The following is a 25088-nucleotide window of genomic DNA, read 5'->3' as shown; positions in this document are numbered from 1 at the left end:
AATAAATGTTAGTATAAGGCTGTAACCTAACAAAATGTGAAGAAAGTCAAGGGATCTGAATAATTTCTGAATGCACCGTATAATATATTATACTTGGTACATTTTAAGTGAGTAATTTAGTCAAATTTACAACAATTTAAATACTTTAGTGTTTAATCAAATAACCAATGAACAGACGATACACAGACCAGTCAGATATGGAGGACTGATTTTATTTATTACATTTTTTTTTTTTTTTTAGATAGTCCTACATTCCTGCTTTGAACTTCTGACATTTTGGTAGGCTATTTGTTAGTCAACTTGTCTATAATTAAATACATGCAGCTTCTCTTCTGTCATTAGCCTACTTGTTACACTAGAAGAGTAAAATAAACCCTTGATCACCAGAATGTCATAAATGATAGAATGAATGCTATCTAGTTAATATCGGTAGACCTGAAGTCTTTCTCTTTCCTCTCATCTCTTATCTCTTCTCCCCTGCATCAAAGACGTTAAGGGATTGGGGAGAAAATGCAATTAAAAAAAATCTATGGAAAAATGTAACGTGCAAAATTTCAAAATGACATTAGTTTGACTGGTTTTAAGCAAATGAAATGCTGTTAAAACGACCCAACATGTTTTTGATGAGATTTCAGGTCGGCTTGGAAGCATTTTTTATCTGGTTGAAATATGCCGCTGATAAAGATAGCACCTTTACAGATGGTCCCTAACTGCTGCATTCATTCTTTCAAGATGCTGAAATAAATAAATAATATTTCACCACTTCTGTTCCCGAGTAAAACTATACATTTGGTATAGGCCTAACATTTTACTGCAAGAAATGCTTAATGTGAGATCTTATAGACCTAGAGGCGTGCCATTTTGAAGTCCCCGTCTTGTGACTATCAAATTTGTATAGCACCTCACAATCATCACACATAACACTGCTATCATCCTCTTTCACCACTCCACCAAATCCTTTCCAAACATTAGACTATTCCTTTGGTCCTCCTTTCTATTTATTTTCATCTATCAATTTCGCAGCTTTTCTCTTGTTGAATTAAACTCTGTCCTTTTTGCATCAGTGGATCGACGTTAACTTTTTCTGCCCAAGTGTTTTCTCTTTATTCAACCCACAGCCCTTTATCAATTCAAGCTTTTCATAACCCTAAACCTACCTGCGCAATTTTAAGATTCAACCCACGCATCACTAGTCCACACAAAGAAAATACAATATCCCTTACTAGTTTCCTAGTTTAAAATCATTTCTGACTTCAGCCTTTAGTCAAGTTGGCTTTCCACTACAAATATTTTCTATTATATTGACAAGATACTCTTGAGTGACCACTCTAACAATGGAAATGCATGTCCTCAAAGATGGAAGGCAGGCGTGAGGAAGTGAGATCAGGTGGGACCATTTTAGCCAATGGGAGGGCAGACATGCATGTAAACAACATGCACAACTCCGATATAAAGTTTTTTTTTTTTTAAGTTGCAGAAATGCCACATGCGTCCACTTATATCAGTGCATTCATAACAACTTAATCATTGGCCTCCCGAGTGGCGCAGTGGTTTAAGTCACTGTGCCACTAGAGATTCTGGGTTCGAGTCCAGGCTATGTCGCAGCCGGCTGTGACCGGGAGACCCATGGGGTGCTGCACAATTGGCCCAGCGTCATCTGGGTTTGGCTGGCAGGGATTTCCTTGTCCCATTGTGCACTAGTGACTTCTGTGGCAGGCTGGGTGTAGTGGCTGGCTCCTGGGTTAAGTGTGCATTGTGTCAAAACAGTTGGGTTGTGTTTTGGAGGACGCACAGCTCTCGACCTTCACCTCCCCCGAGTCTGAACGGGAGTGATGAGATAAGACTGTAACTACCAATTGGATACCATGAAATTGGGGAGAAAAAGGGTAAAAAAAAATAAACAACATAACTGTTGTGAAACTTATTTTTGATCAAATCATATTGCCTGTCTGTTTCTAGGATCATACACTCACATCGTATCATTCAGAGTGCACATGATATGGCATGTAGAGTGTGTTGTTTTGGAGTGGAGTTGACTGGCACTGTTGCCAATTGTGCCATCTGCAGCAGCACCCGCTCTGCCCACGCTCTCCAGGGAGTGGGCATGGCTATCAGGAGCTATTAGTCTCCACAGTGACAAGCTGGCCGGCCAGAGAGCCTGATATTCCTCCAAAGGATTTTTCTTTTCTTTTTTTCTTTTACGTTTATTTAACTAGGCAAGTCAGTTAAGAAAAAAATCTTATTTTCATTGACGCCCTAGGAACAGTGGGTTAACTGCCTTGTTCAGGGGCAGAACGGATATGGAGAGGAAGTGGATGATGCAGCATATTAGTATTTTTTTTAAATTCATTTTACACATTTGTAGCTAAGAGATTTCAGTGTGCTGTAGACTGCTAGATACAGTTGAAGTCGGAAGTTTACATACACCTTAGCAAAATACATTTAAACTCAGTTTTTCACAATTCCTGACATTTAATCCTAGTAAAAATGTCCTGTGTTAGGATCACCACTTTATTTTAAGAATATGAAATGTCAGAATAATAGTGGCGAGAATGATTGATTTATTTCAGCTTTTATTTCTTTCATCACATTCCCAGTGGGTCAGACGTTTACATACACTCAATTAGTATTTGGTAGCTTTGCCTGTAAAATGTTTAACTTGGGTCAAACGTTTCGGGTAGCCTTCCACAAAGTTCCCACTATAAGTTGGGTGAATTTTGGCCCATTCCTCGTGACAGAGCTGGTGTAACTGAGTCAGGTTTGTAGGCCTCCTTGCTCGCACACGCTTTTTAAGTTCTGCCCACTAATTTTCTATGGGATTGAGGTCAGGGCTTGTGATGGTCACTCCAATACCTTGACTTAGTTGTCGTTAAGCCATTTTGCCACAACTTTGGAAGTATGTTTGGGGTCACTGTCCATTTGGAAGACCCATTTGTGACCAAGCTTTAACTTCCTGACTGATGTCTTGAGATGTTGCTTCAATATATCCACATAATTTTCCTTCCTAATGTTGCCATCTATTTTGTGAAGTGCACCAGTCCCTCCTGCAGCAAAGCACCCCCACACCATGATTCTGCCACCCCCGTGCTTCACGGTTGGGATGGTGTTCTTCGGCTTGGAAGCCTCCCCCTTTTTCCTCCAAACATAACGATGGCCATTATGGCCAAACAGTTCTATTTTTGTTTCATCAGACCAGAGGACATTTCTCCAAAAAGTACAATCTTTGTCCCCATGTGCATTTGCAAACTGTAGTCTGGCATTTTTATGGTGGTTTTGGAGCAGTGACTTCTTCCTTGCTGAGCAGCCTTTCAGGTTATGTCGATATAGGACTCGTTTTACAGTGTGTATATATACTTTTGTACCTGTTTCCTCCAGCATCTTCACAAGGTCCTTTGCTGTTGTTCTGGGATTGATTTGCACATTTCGCACCAAAGTACGTTCATCTCTAGGAGACAGAACGCATCTCCTTCCTGAGTGTTATGACGGCTGCGTGGTCCCATGGTGTTTATACTTGTGTACTATAGTTTGTACAGATGAACGTGGTACCTTCAGGCGTTTGGAAATTGCTCCCAAAGATGAACCAGACTTGTGGAGGTCTGATTTCTTTTGATTTTCCCATGATGTCAAGCAAAAAGGCACTGAGTTCGAAGGTAGGCCTTGAAATACATCCACAGGTACACCTCCAGTTGACTCAAATTATTTCAATTAGCCCATCAGAAGCTTCTAAAGCCATGACATAATTTTCTGGAATTTTCCAAGCTGTTTAACCTCTACGGGCTAGGGGGCAGTATTGAGAATTTTGGAAAAAATATGTGCCCATTTTTAACTGCCTCCTACACCAACTCAGAAGCTAGAATATGCATATTATTGTTCAGGTTTGGATAGAAAACACCCTAAAGTTTCTAAAACTGTTTGAATGGTGTCTGTGAGTATAACAGAACTCCTATGGCAGGCAAAAACCTGAGAAGGTTTCATGCAGGAAGTACCCTGTCTGACAAGGTGTTGTTGTTCTTGCTTCTGTTTATTGAAGAGTCAGGATCTTAGCTGTAACGTGACAATTCCTAGGGCTCCAATAGGCTCTCAGAACCCGGGAAAAACCTGAACGATGACGAGGCAGCCTCAGGCTGAAACACAGAATCCCCTTTTCCAAGTGGCCCATCAGAGGACAATGGAATTAGGCGCGTGCGCGATTCGACCCTATGCAGTATTTTCCTTCGGCTGTTTAGCTAATTGCAGATTCCCGGTCGGAATATTATCGCTTTTTTACGAGAATAATGGCATAAAAATTGATTTTAAACAGCAGTTGACATGCTTCGAAGTACGGTAATGGAATATTTAGAATTTTTTTGTCAAGCCATGCGCAATGCGTGCGACCGTGATTTACCATTCTGATAGTGTCTAGAAAGGCACGAACAAAACGCCGCTGATGGAACATAACGATGGATTATTTGGGACCAAACCTACATTTGTTATTGAAGTAGAAGTCCTGGGAGTGCATTCTGACGAAGAACAGGAAAGGTAAGACCATTTTTCTTATAGGAAATGTGATTTTGGTGAAGGCTAAACTGGGTGGGTGTCTAAATAGCTAGCCCGTGATGGCTGGGCTATGTACTTAGAATATTGCAAAATGTGCTTCATCCGAAAAGCTATTTTAAAATCGGACATATCGAGTGCATAGAGGAGTAATGTATCTATAATTCTTAAAATAATTGTTATGCTTTTTGTGAACGTTTATCGTGAGTAATTTAGTAAATTGTTAGTAAATTCCCCGGAAGTTTGCGGGGGGTATGCTTTTTCTGAACGTCACATGCTAATGTAAAAAGCTGGTTTTTGATATAAATATGAACTTGATTGAACAGACATGCATGTATTGTATAACATAATGTCCTAGGTGTGTCATCTGATGAAGATCATAAAAGGTTAGTGCTGCATTTAGCTGTGGTTTGGGTTTTTGTGACATTATATGCTAGCTTGAAAAATGGGTGTCTGATTATTTCTGTCTGGGTACTCTGCTGACATAATCTAATGTTTTGCTTTCGTTGTAAAGCCTTTTTGAAATCAGACAGTGTGGTTAGATTAACGAGAGTCTTGTCTTTAAATAGCTGTAAAATAGTCATATGTTTGAGAAATTGAAGTAATAGCATTTCAAACGTTTTAAACATCACGCCACAGGATTCAACTGGCTGTTACGTAGGTGGGACGAATTTGTCCCGCCGGTCCCATAGAGGTTAAAGGAACAGTCAACTTAGTGTATGTAAACTTCTGACCCACTGGAATTGTGATACTGTGAATTATAAGTGAAATAATCTGTCTGTAAACAATTGTTGGAAAAATGACTTGTGTCATGCACAAAGTAGGTGCCCTAACTGACTTGCCAACACTATAGTTTGTTAACAAGAAATTTGTGTAGTGGTTGAAAAACGAGATTTAACTATGGGACCCCTTCCCGTTCTCTTCCCGGTAACGGGATTGCTTGACAAGATAGCATGGCGCGAAATTCAAAACAGCAAAAATCTAATAATTTCAATTTCTCAAACAATCAACTATTTTACACCATTTGAAAGAAAAACATCTCCTTAATCCAACCACATTGTCCGATTTCAAAGAGGCTTTACAGCGAAAGCATAAAGTTAGATTATGTTAGGACAGTACATAGACAAACAATTACACACAGCCATTTTCAATGCAAGGACAGGCGTCACCAAAAGCAGAAAACCAGCTAAAATTATGCACTAACCTTTGACAATCTTCATCAGATGACACTCCTAGGACGTTATGTTAGACAATACATGCATTTTTTATTCTATCAAGTTCATATTTTTATCCAAAAACAGCATTTTACATTGGCGCGTGACGTTTAAAAAATGTATTTCCCCCAAAACTTTTGGTGAATCAGCACTACAATTTACAGAAATACTCGTCATAAACTTTGATAAAATATTAAACTGTTATTCAAACAATTATAGATTAACCTCTATTGGCTAGGTGGGACGCTTGCGCTTGCGTCCCACCTATTCAACAGCCAGTGGAATCCCGTGGAGCGATATTCAAATACCTTAGAAATGCTATAACTTCAATTTCTCAAACATATGACTATTTTACACCATTTTAAAAGACAAGACTCTCGTTAATCTAACCACACTGTCCGATTTCAAAAAGGCTTTACAACGAAAGCAAAACATTAGATTATGTCAGCAGAGTACCCAGCCAGAAATAATCAGACACCCATTTTTCAAGCTAGCATATAATGTCACAAAAACCAAAACCACAGCTAAATGCAGCACTAACCTTTGATGATCTTCATCAGATGACACACCTAGGACATTATGTTACACAATACATGCATGTTTTGTTCAATCAAGTTCATATTTATATCAAAAACTAGCTTTTTACATTAGCATGTGACGTTCAGAACTAGCATTCCCACCGAACACTTCCGGTGAATTTACTAAATTACTCATGATAAACGTTCACAAAAAACATAACAATTATTTTAAGAATTATAGATACAGAACTCCTTTATGCAATCGCTATGTCCGATTTTAAAATAGCTTTTCGGTGAAAGCACATTTTACAATATTCTGAGTAGATAGCCCGGCATCACAGGCTAGCTATTTTGACACCCACCAAGTGTGTCACTCACCAAACTAAGATTTACTATAAGAAAAATTGGATTACCTTTGCTGTTCTTCGTCTTCAATAACAAATGTTGGTTTGGTTCAAAATAATCCATAGTTATATCCAAATAGCGGCGTTTTGTTCGTGCGTTCAAGACACTATCCGAAGGGTAAAGAAGGGTGACGCGCCCGACGCGTTTCGTGACAAGAAAATTCAAAATATTCCATTACCGTACTTCGAAGCATGTCAAACGCTGTTTAAAATCAATTTTTATGCGATTTTTCTCGTAAAAAAGCGATAATATTCCAACCGGGAAACCCTGTTTTAGTTCAAAGACGAAAAAATAAAAACATGGTGTCGCCTCGTGCATGTGCCTCAGTCTCATTGTCCTCAGATCCACCACTATCCAAATGCGCTATTGTTTTTCAGCCATGGCCTGCAAAGCCACCATTCATCGTTCTGGCACCTTCTGAGAGCCTATGGGAGCGTTAGAAAATGTCACGTTATGCCAGAGATCCACTGTTTTGGTTAGAGATGATCAAGAAGGCCAAGAAATAGTCAGAGAGAGCGCTTCCTGTTTGGAATCTTCTCAGGTTTTGGCCTGCCAAATGAGTTCTGTTATACTCACAGACACCATTCAAACAGTTTTAGAAACTTTAGGGTGTTTTCTATCCAAATCAAACAATTATATGCATATTCTAGTTACTGGGCAGAAGTAGTAAGCAGATTAAATCGGGTACGTTTTTTATCCGGCCGTGCAAATACTGCCACTGATAGCCCACTTAGCTTTTGCTCTCGTGTGTTTCAGCCAGGGCTTTGAATTACGTCATTCCTGTTTTTCCCGGGCTCTGAGAGCCCATTGGAGACGTGGGAAGTGTCACGTAACAGCAGAGATCCCTTGTAATAGATAGAGAGAATCAACAAGGGCAAGAAATGTTCAGACAGGGTACTTCCTGAACAGAACCTTCTCAGGTTTTTGCCTGCCATAGGAGTTCTGTTATACTCACAGACACCATTCAAACAGTTTTAGAAACTTTGGAGTGTTTTCTATCCAAAGCTAATAATTATATGCATATTCTAGTTTCTGGGCAGGACTAATAATCAGATTAAATCGGGTACGTTTTTTATCCAGCCGTGAAAATACTGCCCCCTAGCCATAAGAGGTTAACTTAGCAAACCTACAGTTTGTTAGATATCCAGAAAGACGGATGGCCTACCCTTGTGTAAATACAGTACAAAATAAGTAAATCCAATTACACAGGTCAGGTCAAATAGTTTTATTAAGGAGATATACAAGGTAATCTCTAACTTTCCTCAAAATAACAAAAGCACAGTCTAAGGGAAACATTCCGATAATGTACTGAACTGATATAACCCAGACAAAAAAAAAAAATCACACAAAAATTGACTTAAAGATATCACCAAATCAAGTATTTTTCCTAATTGGGATCCAAATGAAGAATAAAATGCAGTGTAGTTGTGAAAAGTGTTAACCTGTTACGTAAACATACAGTACTTGGTAATAAATACATTGAAGATTGCAGTGGTTAAATGGCAGGAGTTGTGTGTAATAATGTGAAGGAGTCTCCCTGCAATTCATGCAGGTGCACCAGCGAGGTTGTCTGGAGACCCTAGGCTAGCTCTCCGGTACTCCATGATGTCAAACATCACTACAGGTAGACAGGAAGCAGCCAGCTCCAGCACCTCTCCCCTTTCTTCAAAGGACAGTTCTTGCAATTTAAGCTGTAATGATAAGAAAAAAGTAACATGAAATTACAGAATGCAGCCGAATGTTGTGTGATATGATTATAATGTTGTGAAATGGCTAAATAGTACCACAGGTGAAATATTTTTACTAACCATCATCTCGGCCAGCCTCTCTTCTTGCAGTCAGGCAGCCCTTTCAAGGTCTTCCTGTCCAATTCTTTCTTTCTGCAGCTCTGCCTGTGCCCCTGGATGGTCTACGGCTCTTCAAAACTGGAATCCTACAGAAAAAAAACATGTACACAACACTCATTAGGATTCTATGGTAATGTTCAATACATGGTCTTTTATGTATAAGCAATAAGGATTTTCATGCAGAACACATCTACAATCCATACAACACATCTTCATAGCCCCTTGATTCTCGAGAGCTATGGCTATCTCAGTAATGTTATTAGCTAGCTAGTATAGCTAGGAGTACAGCTTTGATGCACCTGTACTGACCTCACCTTCTGGATGGTAGTGGGGTGAACAGGCAGTGGCTCGGGTGGTTGTCCTTGATGATCTTTTTAGCCTTCCTGTGACATCGGGTGTTGTAGGTGTCCTGGAGGACAGGTAGTTTCCCCCCGGTGATGCGTTGTGAAGACCACACCACCCTCTGAAGAGCTTTGAGGTAGTGGGCGGTGCAGTTGCCGTACCAGGCGGTGATGCAGCCGGACAGGATGCTCTCAATTGTGCATCTGTAAAAGTTTGTGGGGGTTTTAGGTGACAAGCCCAATTTCTTTAGCCTCTTGAGGTTGAAGAGGCACTGTTGTGCCTTCTTCACCACACTGTCTGTGTGGGTGGACCATTTTAAGTTTGTCCATGATGTGTTCGCCGAGGAAATTAAAACTTTCCACCTTCTCCACTGCTGTCCCGTCGATGTGGATAGGGGGGGTGCTCCCTCTGCTGTTTCCTGAAGTCCACGATCATCTCCGTTGTTTTGTTGAGGTTGTGCTGACACCACACTGCAAGGGCCCTCACCTCCTCCCTGTAGGCTGTCTCATCGTTGTTGGTAATCAAGCCCACTACTGTTGTGTGCAAACTTGATGATTGAGTTGGAGGCGTGCATGAAGGGCAAAGGACTAACCTAAACCAAGGTTAGCAAGAGACACCTTTTGTCTCATGATGTAATAATGCTCTGACATATCTCTCTCTCTGTGCAGACGGACGCAGCGCTGATGTACGACGCAGTGCACGTGGTAGCGGTGGCAGTGCAGCAGTCGCAGCAGATCACTGTCAGCTCGCTGCAGTGCAACCGTCACAAACCCTGGCGCTTTGGAGCGCGCTTTATAAGCCTCATCAAAGAGGTACCGTAATACTTAAAATATTAGCGTTTCATTGACATAAAGTATAGGATGAATTGAGTAAGTATGACTTAATGTAATTAAGTTAATGACTATGGCTTGTGTTTAAGTTACCACTACTCAGTTTATTTAGTGACTCACCAAACACCAGTCTCAACATCAACAGTGAAGAGGTGACTCCGGGATACTGGACTTCTAGGCAGAGCAGCAAAGAAAAAGCCATTGCTCAGACTGGCCAATAAAAAGAAAAAATTAAGATGGGCAAAAGAACGCAGACACTAGACAGAGGAACTCTGACTAGAAAGCCAGCATCTCGGAGTCACCTCTTCACTGTTGACGTTGAGACTGGTGTTTAGTGAGTAATCAAGTTGCCAGTTGAGACTTCTGAGGCGTCTGTTTCTAAAACTAGACACTTTAATGTACTTGTCGTCTTGCTCAGTTGTGCACCGGGGCCTCCCACTCCTCTTTCTATTCTGGTTAGAGACAGTTTGCGCTGTTCTGTGAAGGGAGTAGTACACAGCATTGTACGAGATCTTCATTTTCTTGGCAATGTCTCACATGGAATAGCCTTCATTTCTCAGAATAAGAATAGACTGAAGAGTTTCAGAAGAAAGTTATTTGTTTCTGGCCATTTTGAGCCTGTAATTGCTGATGCTCCAGATACTCAACTAGTCTATAGAAGGCCAGTTTAATTGCTTCTTTAATCAGATCAACAGTTTGCAGCTGTGCTAACATAATTTCAAAAGGTATTTTTAATTAGCCTTTTAAAATGATTAACTTGGATTAGCTAACACAACGTGCCATTGGAACACAGGAGTGATGGTTGCTGATAATGGGCCTATGTACGCCTACGTAGATATTCCATTAAAAGTCAGCCGTTTCCTGCAACAATAGTCAGTTACAACACCAACAATGTCTACACTGTATTTCTGATCAATTTGATGCTATTTTAATGGACAAAAACTTGCTTTTCTTTCAAAAACAAGGACATTTCTAAGTGACCCCAAACTTTTGAACGGTAGTGTGTATATATACCTGTGTGTGTGTGTACAGTCGTGGGCAAAAGTTTTGAGAATGACACAAATATTAATTTCCAAAGTTTGCTGCCTCAGTGTCTTTAGATATTTTTGTCAGATGTTACTATGGAATACTGAAGTATAATTACAAGTGTTAAAGGCTTTTATTGACAAATACATGAAGTTGATGCAGAGTCAATATTTGCAGTTGTCACGATTGTCGTCGTCGTCAGACGATATAGATAAATCATCATCGGAAAAAGAGGACCAATATGCAGCAGGACTGTGTTTGTTCATCTTGAACATTTATTAAACTCACAATGAACACCAAAACAACAAAACAAACTCATGATCACCGAACAGTCTTCTCAGGCTCATACACGCTAGACAAGAAACAATCTCCCACAAAAACCTACACCAAACAATTACCCATATATAGGACTCTCAATCAGAGGCAACGAGGAAGCACCTGCCTCCAATTGAGAGTCCCAAACCCCAATCAACCTAACATAGAAATACATTAACCAGACTACACATAGAAATAATAAATCAAACGCCCTTTTACCAAAACACCACCCCGAACCACATAAAACAAATACCCTCTGCCACGTCCTGACCAAACTACAATAACAATTAACCCTTATACTGGCCAGAACGTGACAGCAGTGTTGACCCTTCTTTTTCAAGACCTCTGCAATCCGCGCTGGCATGCTGTCAATTAACTTCTGGGCAACATCCTGACTGATGGCAGCCCATTCTTGCATAATCAATGCTTGGAGTTTGTCAGAATTTGTTTTTTTTTATTTGTCCACCCGCCTCTTGAGGATTGACCACAAGTTCTCAATGGGATTAAGGTCTGGGGAGTTTCTTGGCCATGGACCCAAAATATTGATGTTTTGTTCCCCGAGCCACTTAGTTATCACTTTTGCCTTATGGCAAGGTGCTCCATCATGCTGGAAAAGGCATTGTTCGTCACCAAACTGTTCCTGGATGGTTGGGAGAAGTTGCTCTCGGAGGATGTTTTGGTACCATCCTTTATTCATGGCTGTGTTCTTAGGCAAAATTGTGAGTGAGCTGAGAAGAAGAACCCCACACATGAATGGTCTCAGGATGCTTTACTGTTGGCATGACACAGGACTAATGGTAGCGCTCATCTTGTCTTCTTCGGACAAGCTTTTTTCCGGATGCCCCAAACAATCGGAAAGGGGATTCATCAGAGAAAATGACTTTACCCCTGTCCTCAGCAGTCCAATCCCTGTACCTTTTGCAGAATATCAGTCTGTCCCTGATGTTTTTCCTGGAGAGAAGTGGCTTCTTTGCTGCCCTTTTTGACACCAGGCCATCCTCCAAAAGTCTTTGCCTCACTGTGCTTGCAGATGCACTCACACCTGCCTGCTGCCATTCCTGAGCAAGCTCTGTACTGGTGGTGCCCCGATCCCGCAGCTGAATCAACTTTAGGAGACGGTCCTGGCGTTTGCTGGACTTTCTTGAATGCCCTGAAGCCTTCTTCACCACAATGTAACCGCTCTCCTTGAAGTTCTTGATGATCCGATAAATGGTTGATTTAGGTGCAATCTTACTGGCACCAATATCCTTGCCTATTATATATATACACATGTGTAATTGTTGTTTATTTATGTGTTCATTCAGGGCTACAAAAGAGACCGTGGTCTCAGCATGTCTCCCTGTTTAAATACAAATGTACTGTCCCACCCCCACTTTAGTCTCTCATATCTCTCCCTGCGCTGTCTCTCTGATCCCCCAATCATTTTGAAGTAAAAATTCAAGCACAACCAACTTCACAGTGTAATGAACCCTAATACCTGTCAAACAAGCCTCTGTGGTGCTCGTCTCTATTGTCTCTTGTTGTATTTAAATACAGACAGTGTGGAGAGAGCCAGGCGGAAGGTCTAGCTAATTGAAATTAAAACATTGTAGGCTTTTGTTTTGTGGATCACAATATAATGAAAGAGCATGTGGTATTATGGGTAATTGAGGGATACAATTTGGACACATTGGACTTTGTTTTTGAGATGAATTAGGTGGTTGGTGTGCGTGTGTGTGTGTGCCCCTCTATAGGCCCATTGGGATGGCTTGACTGGACACATCCTCTTCAACAAAACTAACGGATTGAGGACAGACTTCGACCTGGACGTAATCAGTCTGAAGGAGGAAGGACTGGAAAAAGTGAGTTTGGGTGTGTGTGTGGGTCAGTGGTGGTCTGTGCCATTTCAGATTAGGAGGAGGATTTTTTTTATTAGCATGACCTTATTTCTATTACAGCATATTGGATGATTGTAATTCATATTCCATTCACCCAGCTCAACATAACATCGATAGGTTTAGGCTACTACACTATAGTCAAATTTGCCTTATACCCTTCATGAGGTTGCTACAATCTAGCCTACAAATTAAAGTTTATAACAAAGGTGCACAGGTCGACAGACAAATTGGAGTAATCAAGGTGACTGACAGTAAACATTCAATACTACCTTGCACACACTCGCATGCGTCTAGCTGATCTTGGGTGTAATCATTAGCCCAACTAAAACCAACATTTCTATTGGACAAAGTCAGGTACGTCCATCCCTGTTTTGTTCCATTTGCTTACATTTAAGAAAGGTTTTGCAAAGGAATTGACGGAATCAATATACCCCTGATCAACTACACACACACTACACTTTAATAGCAGCCACGTACAGCATCATCACTTTGCTCGTTGTATAATTCCTTCTCCCATCTACGCACTGTCCTCCTTTAACCTTTTCCCTTCAATTGTGGACTAAACTTACCAAGCCAAACCTTCATACCATAATCGCTAAACAGCCTACATCGTTGTCACCATATTAACTAACGTCATAGCCAACATAGCTACTAAAACTAGCCCGTTAGGAAACCCACAATCCCATCCATGTGTACAATCAAGCAGTACAGCAGTTTAGCAGTAACACAGGTGGGCCCCGTAGGAAATACATTTATAAAACCGAAAGCTTACCTGGATTTGGAAGAGTTGCAGTGTTGGATAGCCTTGTCAGCTAGCTAGCATTCCTCTTTGTTTGAGTCAGGTTGTTGAGTTGGCTAAAATAGCTGCATTAGCTAGCTACGTAATTGAAATGTAAACTAAGAAGAATAAAAAATACAACTAAATATCATTTTCTCTCTCTGCTGCTTCTCCTTCATTTTTGAAGAAATCAATTTGTTCAAAACTCTTCAACAATTGTCTTTCTCTCTCTTTGAATCAACTCTTTGAGTCAATTGTTGAAAATAATGGCACCGGAGGAGATGGCCGCCGTTTCACAGGCTCCTAACCAATTGTGTTATTGTGTGTGTTTTTTCGCATTATTTGTAACTTCTTTTGTACATGATGTTTCTGCCACCATTATAAGACCAAAAAGAGCATCTGGATATCAGAGCAGTGATTACTCACCTCGTACTGGACGAAGATTTTTCTTCAACGAGTCGGACGCAAATGATTTACTTCAGAAACTGGACAATGCCCAAATCCCTGTCATTTGCATGAAGAAGAGACGGAGATATGGGGGTCGTAGGTCAGGGTGCCTTGTAAGAATCCGACAGCAAGTGGGTAACCCGCCTCTACCATCAGTCCTATTAGCCAACACGCAATCATTGGATAATAATCTGGATGAGCTTCGATCAAGACTATCCTACCAACAGTACATTAAAACCTCTACGGGATTGGTGTCCCTACACCGGGACGGTTGAGCTAACGTGTGCTAATGTGATTAGCATGACATTGTAAGTAACAAGAACATTTCCCAGGACATTAAGCAGAATGCTTAAATTCTTGTTAATCTAACTGCACTGTCCAATTTACAGTAGCTACACAAAATACCATGCTGTTGTTTGAGGATTGTACATCAACAACAAAAAATGTATCACGGAAACTGGTATGATACATTCACCTCTGAAGGTAAATAATGTACTTACATACAGTAATCTTGCTTTGATTTGTCATCCTGAGGGTCCAAGAGATAAAATGTTGCATAGTTTTGTTTAATAAAATGCATTTTTATATTAAAATGTAGGAACTGGGTTCTAAAGTTTGAACCCTGCTGTTTCTGGGGTTCGATCCTTAAGGAGGACAGGCAGATGCTATCAGAAAAATAATATTTTGGTTGTGTTTATGAAGGTCTTGGGTAACATCAGAATAAGATTTTTTTTACTGTAGGCTATCTATTGCCTCATGCTCAAGTGTGGAGCTCATGGAACAGTGTTCTTTTTTTGGAAAAAGTGATATTTTGAAACCTCAATCTGCTCTTTCTGATGCTATATAGTAATCAAAACATCTTACCTGCATGTGACTCTATAAAAGGATTAGAAAAAGTCACTTTTTGGTGCTCCCATCAAAAAAAGATATCCTCTTAAAACCTCTTACACCTGCACGTTCCGCTAGCGGAACGTCTGCTCCAATATCCAATGATGGGCGGGGCGCGAAATACAAACTCCTCTAAAATCCTAAAACTTCCATTTTTCAAACATATGACTATTTTACAGCTATTTAAAGACAAGACTCTCCTTTATCTAACCACACTGTCCGATTTCAAAAAGGCTTTACAGCGAAAGCAAAACATTAGATTATGTCAGCAGAGTACCCAGCCAGAAATAATCAGACACCCATTTTTCAAGCTAGCATATCATGTCACATAAACCCAAACCATAGCTAAATGCAGCACTAACCTTTTATGATCTTCATCAGATGACACACCTAGGACATTATGTTATACAATACATGCATGTCTGTTCAATCAAGTTCATATTTATATCAAAAACCAGCTTTTTACATTAGCATGTGACGTTCAGAACTAGCATTCCCACCGAACACTTCCGGTGATTTTACTAAATTACTCACAATAAACGTTCACAAAAAGCATAACAATTATTTTAAGAATTATAGATACAGAACTCCTCTATGCACTCGATATGTCCGATTTTAAAATAGCTTTTCGGATGAAGCACATTTTGCAATAATCTAAGTACATAGCCCAGCCATCACGGGCTAGCTATTTAGACACCCAACCAGTTTAGCCTTCACCAAAATCACATTTCCTATAAGAAAAATGTTCTTACCTTGCTTGTTCTTCGTCAGAATGCAGTCCCAGGACTTCTACTTCAATAACAAATGTAGGTTTGGTCCCAAATAATCCATCGTTATGTTCCATCAAGACGTTTTGTTCGTGCGTTCTAGACACTATCCCAACGCTAAATCTCGGCCACGAGCATGACGCAGAATGTGACAAAAAATTTCTAAATATTCCATTACCGTACTTCGAAGCATGTCAACCGCTGTTTAAAACCAATTTTTATGCAATTTATCTCGTAGAAAAGCGATAATATTCCGACCGGGAATCTGCCTGTCTGTATACTGAGGGAATAACCGAAAGCCGGGGGCGGGTCGCGAGCGTAAGGCTTAGTCCACTGAGTGACCACTTAGCTTTTGCTCTCCTTTGTTTCAGCCAGGGCTTTGAATTACGTCATTCCTGTTTTTCCCGGGCTCTGAGACTCCATTGGAGACGTGGGAAGTGTCACGTAACAGCAGAGATCCTTAGTTTTTGGCAGAGATGTCAAACAAAGAAGGTATGACAGGGTACTTCCTGTAAGGAATCTTCTCAGGTTTTTGCCTGCCATAGGAGTTCTGTTATACTCACAGACACCATTCAAACAGTTTCAGAAACTGTGGAGTGTTTTCTCTCCAAAGCTAATAATTATATGCATATTCTAGTTTCTGGGCAGTAGTAATAATCAGATTAAATCGGGTACGTTTTTTATTCGGCCGTGCAAATACTGCCCCCTATCCCCAACAGGTTTTAACATACAGTGGCAAGAAACAGTATGAACCCTTTGGAAACACCTGGATGTCTGCATAAATTGGTAATCAAATTTGATCTTATCTTCATCTAAGTCACAACAACAGAAAAACACTATATATGATTACATCATTTAAACATTCACGGTGTAGGTTGGAAAAGGTATGTGAACCCCTAGGCTAATTACTTCTCCAAAAGCTAGTTGGAGTCAGGAGTCAGCTAACCTGGAGTCCAATCAATGAGACAAGATAAGGAGATGTTGGTTAGAGCTGCCTTGCCCTATAAAAAAACTCACAAAATTTGAGTTTGCTATTCACAAGAAGCATTACCTGATGTGAGTCATGCCTCTAACAAAGGAGATCTCAGAAGACCTAAGATTAGGAATTGTTAACTTGCATAAAGCTGGAAAGGGTTACAAAAGTATCTCTTAAAGCCTTGATGTTCATCAGTCCACGAGAAGACAAATTGTCCATAAATGGAGAAAGTTAAGCACTGTTGCTACTCTTCCTAGGAGTGGCAGCCCTGCAAAGATGACTGCATGAGCACAGCGCAGAATGCTCAATGAGGTTAAGAATAATCCTAGTATAACAAGTATAACGATGAGAGTCGGGAAGCAAATTCAGGGAATGAATACATTTAATAAATAAAAGAACAAAACAAGAAACACAAACAGCGCACCAACATGAAACAGCAACAATGACGACTGGGGAAGAAACCAAAGGGAGTGACATATAAAGAGCAGGTAATTAAGGAGGTGATGGAGTCCAGGTGAGTGTCATTTTGCACATAACACTGCTGACAGGTGTGCGCCCTAACGAGCAGCCTGGTGACCTAGAGGACGGAGAGGGAGCACACATGACAGTACCCCCTCCCCGACGCACGGCTCCAGCCGCAGGACGCCAACCAAGATGACGATCCTGGGGATCAGGAGCGGACTGGTCACCTCTGCTAAGGCGCGGGAACCTGTCAATCCTGCTGCAGCGCGGGAGCATGACGACCTAGAGCGCCAGAGAGAGAGCGCATACGTGACAGTTTAAGCTCCCCGGCGCGTTCGGCTCCAGCCGCAGGACGCCAACCACAGGGACGATCCCGGGGACATAACCTCCAACCACAAAAAAAAACACTCCCTGATGCTTCCCTTTGTTGAGTCGTCAGTCTATAGCGATGTACGCTGAGAGTCAGGAAGCAAGTTCAGGGAGTGAATACATTTAATAAATAAAAGAACAAAACAAGAAACACAAACAGCACCGACATGAAATAGCCACAATGACGACTGAGGAAGAAACCAAAGGGAGTGACATATAAAGAGCAGGTAGTCAAGGAGGTGATGGAATCCAGGTGAGTTTCATTATGTGCGTAACACTGGTGACAGGTGTGCGCCCTAACGAGCAGCCTGGTGACCTAGAGGCCGGAGAAGGAGCACACGTGACAACAAGATGGTGTTCATGGGAGGATACCACAAAAGAAGCCACTGCTGTCCAAAAGAAACATTGCTACACGTCTGAAGTTTGCAAAAGTGCACATGGATGTTCTATAGCGCTACTGGCAAAATATTCAGTGGACAGATGAAATTATAGTTGAGTTGTTTGGAAGGAACACACAAAACTATGTGTGGAGAAAAAAAAGGCACAGCACACCAACATCAAAACCTCATCCTAACTGTAAAGTATGGTGGAGGGCGCATCATGGTTTGGGGCTGTTTTGCTGCCTCAGGGCCTGGACAGCTTGCTATCATTGACGGAAAAATGAATTCCCAAGCTTATCAAGACATGTTGCAGGAGAATGTTAGGCTATCTGTCCGCTAATTGAAGCTCAACAGAATTTTGGTGATGCAACAGGACAACGACTCAAAACATGGACGTAAATCAACAATAGAATGACTTCAACCAAAGAAAATACGCCTTCTGGAGTGGTCCAGTTGGAGTCCTGACCTCAACCCAATTGAGATGCTGTGGCATGACCTCAAGAGAGCAGTTTACACCAGATATCCCAAGAATATAGCTGAACTGAAACAGTTTTGTAAATAGGAATGGTCCAAAATTCCTCCTGACCGTTGTGCAGTTCTGATCCGCAACTACAGAAAATGTTTGAGGTTATTGCTGCCAAAGGAGGGTCAACCAGTCAGACTTTTTCCACCCTGCACTGTGAATGTTTACACAGTGTTTTCAATAAAGACATGAAAACGTATAATTGTTTGTGTAATTAGTTTAAGCAGACTGTGTCTATTGTTGTGACCTAGATGAAGATCAGATCAAATTGTATGACCAATTTATGCAGAAATCCAGGTATTTCCAAAGGGTTCACATACTTTTTCTTGCCACTGTATTTGTTTTTGCTTTGTCATTATGGGTAATTGTGTGTAGATTTAGGATTTCTTTTATGTAATCCATTTTATAAGGCTGTAACGTAACAAAATGTAAATACTTTACGAATGCACTGTAAATATTTTACAGACAGAGCTCATATTACTGTCCATTTCTTTTCAATATTGATGTCACAAATATATAATTTGTACTGGTTTTCTTTCTATAAAAAAATTTAAAATAATGAATCTTTCCCAGTGGTGTTCCGCACTTTCAGCTGGCACTTGACGGGAGGCTTGCTGTCTGCTCCAACCAATAGTGTGCATGCACAATGTTGCTCTGGATCATGCAAACAGGTACGGGCTACAATTTGTTGTGCATCCCCCACGCTTCTAAGACATCATCACGTCAACTGTTCCCGAGGCCTCGGTGCCCGTTTTGAGGGAGGGAATATCTTCTCGTCTGCAGACACAGACAATTCAAGTGGTTTCTATATGAGATCCAGGACGGCTGGTACAGCCGGTATTTCCTGGGTATTGAAAGGGGTCAGGACTTTTTTTTCCCCTTCCGAGATTTATGTGTCCTCAGCAAGCATCTCAAATTTTGCACCTCCAAAATGCTCACAAACCAGCGGTTGTTACGGTCCATGTGTCCCGGCGATTGGTTCACCACCATCAACCAAAAGGATGCATAATTTCATGTGCCCCAGTTACAGAATATTTCTGAGGTTCAATTACGAGGCAATAGCCTACGAGTGTTTGGTCCTCCCGTTCGGCTTGTCCCTCTCACCTTGCATCTTTTCAAAGGTGATTGAGGCGGCTCTGGCATCCATTAGGGGCCAGGGTCTGAGGGTGTTGGCCTATCTGGACAATTGGCTAATATCAACAGTCAAGACATCAAGCAGTGTTACACACATCCAGGGTGGTGTCCCATTTTCAGTAAAAAAAAGGGGAATAAAGAGCTGTCTTACCCCATTGCAGTGCATTCAATTCTTGGATCTTTCCGTTGTGCGCACTGTACGTTTTCGCCAGTTCCTGCGCCTACTGGAGATGATGGCTTCTAAGATATTGGTCATTCGCCTGGGACTATTATTGATGTGGCTGTTTCATTTCTGGGTGCTAGCCATGCGCTTGGATGCATCTTGCCACCTAAACCAGTCCCCAACATGCCTTCGGGGGCCCAAGCCAAATATTTGGGAGGGCCAATCTGATGGCTAGAGGTTTACCTCCGAATGCTATTTCTACCATTCAGTCTGCTTGGGCGTCTTCCATGAGAGGGCTGTATGCGTAAAAGTGGCAAACGTTTGAGCTCTGACGACAAGATAAAGAGCTGGTTCTCCACTTTTAAAAGTGTACTTGGCCGCTATTTCAGCATGTCATGTGGGAATTGATGGTTCCTATAAGGTGTATGTTGTGTCACGCCAGTCTGTAAACCTATCACACCCACATGGGGCTTGACGCTGGTTTTGGAGGCACAGTGTGCGGCCCCCTTTGAGCCTCTGGAGTCGGTGGATCTCCTACACAGCTTCCCTGCTCATGGCTATGGCCTTGGCTAATGTTGTTGGGGACTTCCACACGTTATCCATACACCCTTCCTGTACACAGTTCGTCCTGGGCAACTCTAAGGTGACTCCAAATGTGGCCTTTGCCCCGAAAGTTATCACTATATCCTACGTGTCCTTAGATTTGAGCTATTTCTCTTTTCGCCTCCTCCTTTTGCTTCTGAGGAGCAACAAAGGATATCCAAATCAAATCAAACTTTGTCACTTGCGCCAAATACAACAAGTGTAGACTTTACTGTGAAATTCTTACTTACAAGCCCTTAAAACCTCTTACATCTACACGTTCCGCTAGCGGAACGTCTGCTCCAATATCCAATGATGGGCGGGGCGCGAAATTCAAACTCCTCTAAATCCGAAAACTTACACTTTTCAAACATATGACTATGTTACAGCTATTTAAAGACAAGACTCTCCTTTATCTAACCAAACTGTCCGATTTCAAAAAGGCTTTACAGCGAAAGCAAAACATTACATTATGTCAGCAGAGTACCCAGCCAGGAATAATCACACAGCCATTTTTCAAGCTAGCATATCATGTCACATAAACCCAAACCATATCTAAATGCAGCACTAACCTTTGATGATCTTCATCAGATGACACACCTAGGACATTGTGTTATACAATACATGCATGTCTGTTCAATCAAGTTCATATTTATATCAAAAACCAGCTTTTTACATTAGCATGTGACGTTCAGAACTAGCATTCCCACCGAACACTTCCGGTGATTTTACTAAATTACTCACGATAAACGTTCACAAAAAGCATAACAATTATTTTAAGAATTATAGATACAGAACTCCTCTATGCACTCGATATGTCCGATTTTAAAATAGCTTTTCGGATGAAGCACATTTTGCAATAATGTAAGTACATAGCCCGGCGTTACAGGGCTAGCTATTTAGACACCCACCCAGTGTAGCCTTCACCAAAATCACATTTCCTATAAGAAAAATGTTCTTACCTTGCTTGTTCTTCATCAGAATACACTGCCAGGACTTCTACTTCAATAACAAATGTAGGTTTGGTCCCAAATAATCCATCGTTATATCCAAACAGCGACGTTTTGTTCGTGCGTTCTAGACACTATCCCAACGCTAAATCTCGGCCACGAGCATGACGCAAAATATGACAAAAAATTTCGAAATATTCCATTACCGTACTTCGAAGCATGTCAACCGCTGTTTAAAACCAATATTTATGCAATTTATCTCGTAGAGAAGCGATAATATTCCGACCGGGAATCTGCCTGTCTGTAAACTGAGGAAAAAACCAAAAGCCGGGGGCGGGGCGTGTCACGCGCCTAAGGCTTAGTCCATTGACTGACCACTCAGCATTTGCTCTCGTGTGCTTCAGCCAGGGCTTTGAATGACATCATTCCTGTTTTTCCCGGGCTGTGAGACTCCATTGTTGACGTGAGAAGTGTCACGTAAGAGCAGAGATCCTTTGTAAACGACAGAGATAATAAAGAAGGGCAAGAAATGTTCAGACAGGGTACTTCCTGAACAGAAGCATCTCAGGTTTTTGCCTGCCATAGGAGTTCTGTTATACTCACAGACACCATTCAAACAGTTTCAGAAACTTTGGAGTGTTTTCTCTCCAAAGCTAATAATTATATGCATATTCCAGTTTCTGGGCAGGACTAATAATCAGATTAAATCGGGTACGTTTTTTATCCAGCCGTGAAATTACTGCCCCCTAGATGTAACAGGTTAACCAACAGTGCAGTTCAAGAAGAGTTAAGAAAATATTTACCAAGTAGACTAAATAAAAAGTAATAATATAAAGTAACACAATAAGTATAACAATAACAAGGCTATATACAGGGGGCACCAGTACCGAGTCGGTGTGCGTGGGTACAGGTTAGTTGAAGTAATTTGTACATGTAGGTGGGGCGGCAGCTAGCCTAGTGGTTAGAGCGTTGGACTTGTAACCGATTCCCGAGCTTCCCTGAACAAGGCAGTGAACCCACTGTTCCTAGGCAGTCATTGAAAATAAGAATTTGTTCTTAACTGTCTTTCCTAGTTAAATAAAGGTTAAAAGGTGGTTGTGAAGTCACTATGCACAGATAATAAACAGCGAGTAGCAGCAGTGTACAAAAGGGAGGGGGGGGGGCAATGTAAATTGTCCGGTGGCGATTTTATTAATTGTTCAGCAGTTTAATGGCTTAGAGGTAGACGCTGTTGAGGAGCCTTTTGGTCCTAGACTTGGCGATCCGGTACCGCTTGCCGTGCGGTAGCAGAAAAAAGTCTATAACTTGGTTGACTGCAGTCTCTGACAATTTTATAGGCTTTCCTCTGACACCGCCTATTATATAGGTCCTGGGTAGCAGGAAGCTTGGCCCCAGTGATGTACTGGGCCGTTCGCACAACCCTCTGTAGCACCGTAAATCAGATGCCGAGCAGTTGCCATACCAGGCGGTGATGCAACTGGTCAGGATGCTCTCGATGTTGCAGCTGTATAAACTTTTGAGGATCTGGGGACCCTTGCCAAATCTTTTCAGTCTCCTGAGGGGGAAAAGGTTTTGTCGTGCCCTCTTCACGACTGTCTTGGTATGTTTAGACCATGATAGTTCATTGGTGATGTAGACACAAATGAACTTGAAACTCTCGACCCGCTCAACTACAGCCCCATCGATGTTAATGGGGGCCTGTTCGGCCCGCCTTTTCCTGTAGTCCACGATCAGCTCCTTTGTCTTGCTCACATTGAGGGAGAGGTTGTTGTCCTGGCACCACACTGCCAGTGTCTGACCTCCTCCCTATAGGCTGTCTCATCATTGTCAGTGATCAGTCCTACCACTGTTGTGTCGTCAGCAAAGTTAATAATGGTGTTGGAGTCATGTTTAGCCACGCAGTCGTGGGTGAACAGGTAATAGAGGAGGGGACTAAGTACACCCCGGGGGGGCCCAGTGTTAAGGATCAGTGTGGCAGACGTGTTGTTGCCTACTCTTACCACCTAGGGGTGGCCCGTCAGGAAGTCCAGGATCCAGTTGCAGAGGGAGGTGTTTAATCCCAGAGTCCTTAGCTTAGTGATGAACTTCGTGGGCACTATGGTGTTGAACGCTGAGCTGTAGTCAATGAACAGCATTCTCACATAGGTGTTTCTTTTGTCCAGGTGAGAGAGGGCAGTGTGGAGTGCGATTGCATCATCTGTGGATCTGTTGGGGCGGTATGCAAATTGGAGTGGGCCTAGGGTGTCCAGGAGGATACTGTTGATGTGAGCCATGACCAGCCTTTCAAAGCACTTCATGGCTACCAACGTGAGTGCCACGGGGAGGTAATTATTTAGGCAGGTTACCTTCGCTTCCTTGGGCACAGGGACTACGGTGGTCTGCTTGAAACATGTAGGTATTACAGACTCGGTCAGGGAGAGGTTGAAAATGTAAGTGAAGACACTTGACAGTTGGTCCACGTGTGATTTGAGTAGACGTCCTGGTAATCCTTCTGGCCCAGCGGCTTTGTGAATGTTGACCTGTTTAAAGGTTTTGTTCACTTCGGCTACCGAGAGCGTTATCATACAGTCATTCAGAACAGCTGGTGCTCTCGTGCATGCTTCAGTGTTGCTTGCCTCGAAGTGAGCATAAAAGGTGTTTAGCTCGTCGGGTAGGCTTGCGTCACTGGGCAGCTTACGTCTGGGTTTCCCTTTGTAGTCCATAATACTTTTCAAGCCCTGCCACATCCGATGGGAGTCAGAGCCGGAGTAGAGGAATTCAATCTTAATCCTGTATTGATGCTTTGCTTGTTTGATGGTTTGTCTGAGGGCATAGCGGGATTTCTTATAAGCGCCCAGATTAGTCTCCCGCTCCTTGAAAGCGGCAGCTTTAGATCGATGCGGATGTTGCCTGTAATCCATGGCTTCTGGTTGGGATATGTATGTACATTCACTGTGGGGACGATGTCGTCGATGCAGTTATTGATGAAGCCGATGACTGAGGTGGTGTACTCCTCAATGCCATTGGATGAGTCGCTAAACATATTCCAGTCTGTGCTAGCAGAACAATCCTGTAGTGTAGCATCCGCGTCATCTGACCACTTCCTTATTGAGCGAGTCACTGGTACTTCCTGCTTTAGTTTTTGCTTGTAAGCAGGAACCAGGAGGATAGAATTATGGTCAGATATGCCAAATGGAGGGCGGTGGAGAGCTTTGTACGCATCTGTGCATGTGGAGTAAAGGTGGTCTAGGATTGTTTTTCCTCTGGTTGCACATGTGACCTGCTGGTAAAAATTGGGTAAAACTGATTTAAGTTTGCCTGCATTAAAGTCCCCGGCCACTAGGAGCGCCGCTTCTGGGTGAGCATTTTCTTCTTTGCTTATGGCCTTATAGAGAGTGGTCTTAGTTGGGAGAGGTCTTAGTGCCAGCTTTGTTCTGTGGTGGTAAATAGATGGCTACAAATAATATAGATGAGAACTCTCGAGGTAAATAGTGTGATCCTTCTAACCCCCCCCCAAAAGATTTAGATGCACTATTGTAAAGTGGTTGTTCCACTGGATATCATAAGGTGAACGCACCGATTTGTCTATTGACAAATAGACACACACCCCCACCCCTCGTCTTACCAGAGGTAGCGTCTCTGTTCTGCCTGTGCATGGAAAATCCTGCTAGCTCTACATTGTCCATATCGTTGTTCAGCCATGTCTCGGTGAAACATAAGCTGTTACAGTTTTTAATGTCCCGTTGGTAGGATAATCTTAATCGTAGATCATCAATTTTATTT

General features: G+C 41.9%; 1 protein-coding gene across 4 annotated transcripts in view; it reads left to right on the top strand.

Annotated features, from left to right (window-relative positions):
• Positions 1–25088, top strand: part of LOC115195609 (glutamate receptor ionotropic, kainate 2) — a 237538-nt gene that overhangs the window by 143614 nt on the left and 68836 nt on the right. For all 4 annotated transcript variants that reach the window (XR_003878718.1, XM_029755669.1, XM_029755660.1 and 1 more), the window contains exons 7-8: positions 9528–9671; positions 12764–12871. Coding sequence is in view for 3 of the 4 variants with exons in the window: in XM_029755669.1 (XP_029611529.1) it covers positions 9528–9671; positions 12764–12871 (252 nt within the window). In the remaining variant the exon portion in view is untranslated. The remainder of the gene's footprint in view (positions 1–9527; positions 9672–12763; positions 12872–25088) is intronic.

The sequence above is a fragment of the Salmo trutta genome, chromosome 1 (assembly GCF_901001165.1).
Source record: "Salmo trutta chromosome 1, fSalTru1.1, whole genome shotgun sequence".
In the NCBI taxonomy this organism is placed as follows: Eukaryota; Metazoa; Chordata; class Actinopteri; order Salmoniformes; family Salmonidae; genus Salmo; species Salmo trutta.
This window is presented reverse-complemented; position numbering and strand designations above follow the sequence as displayed.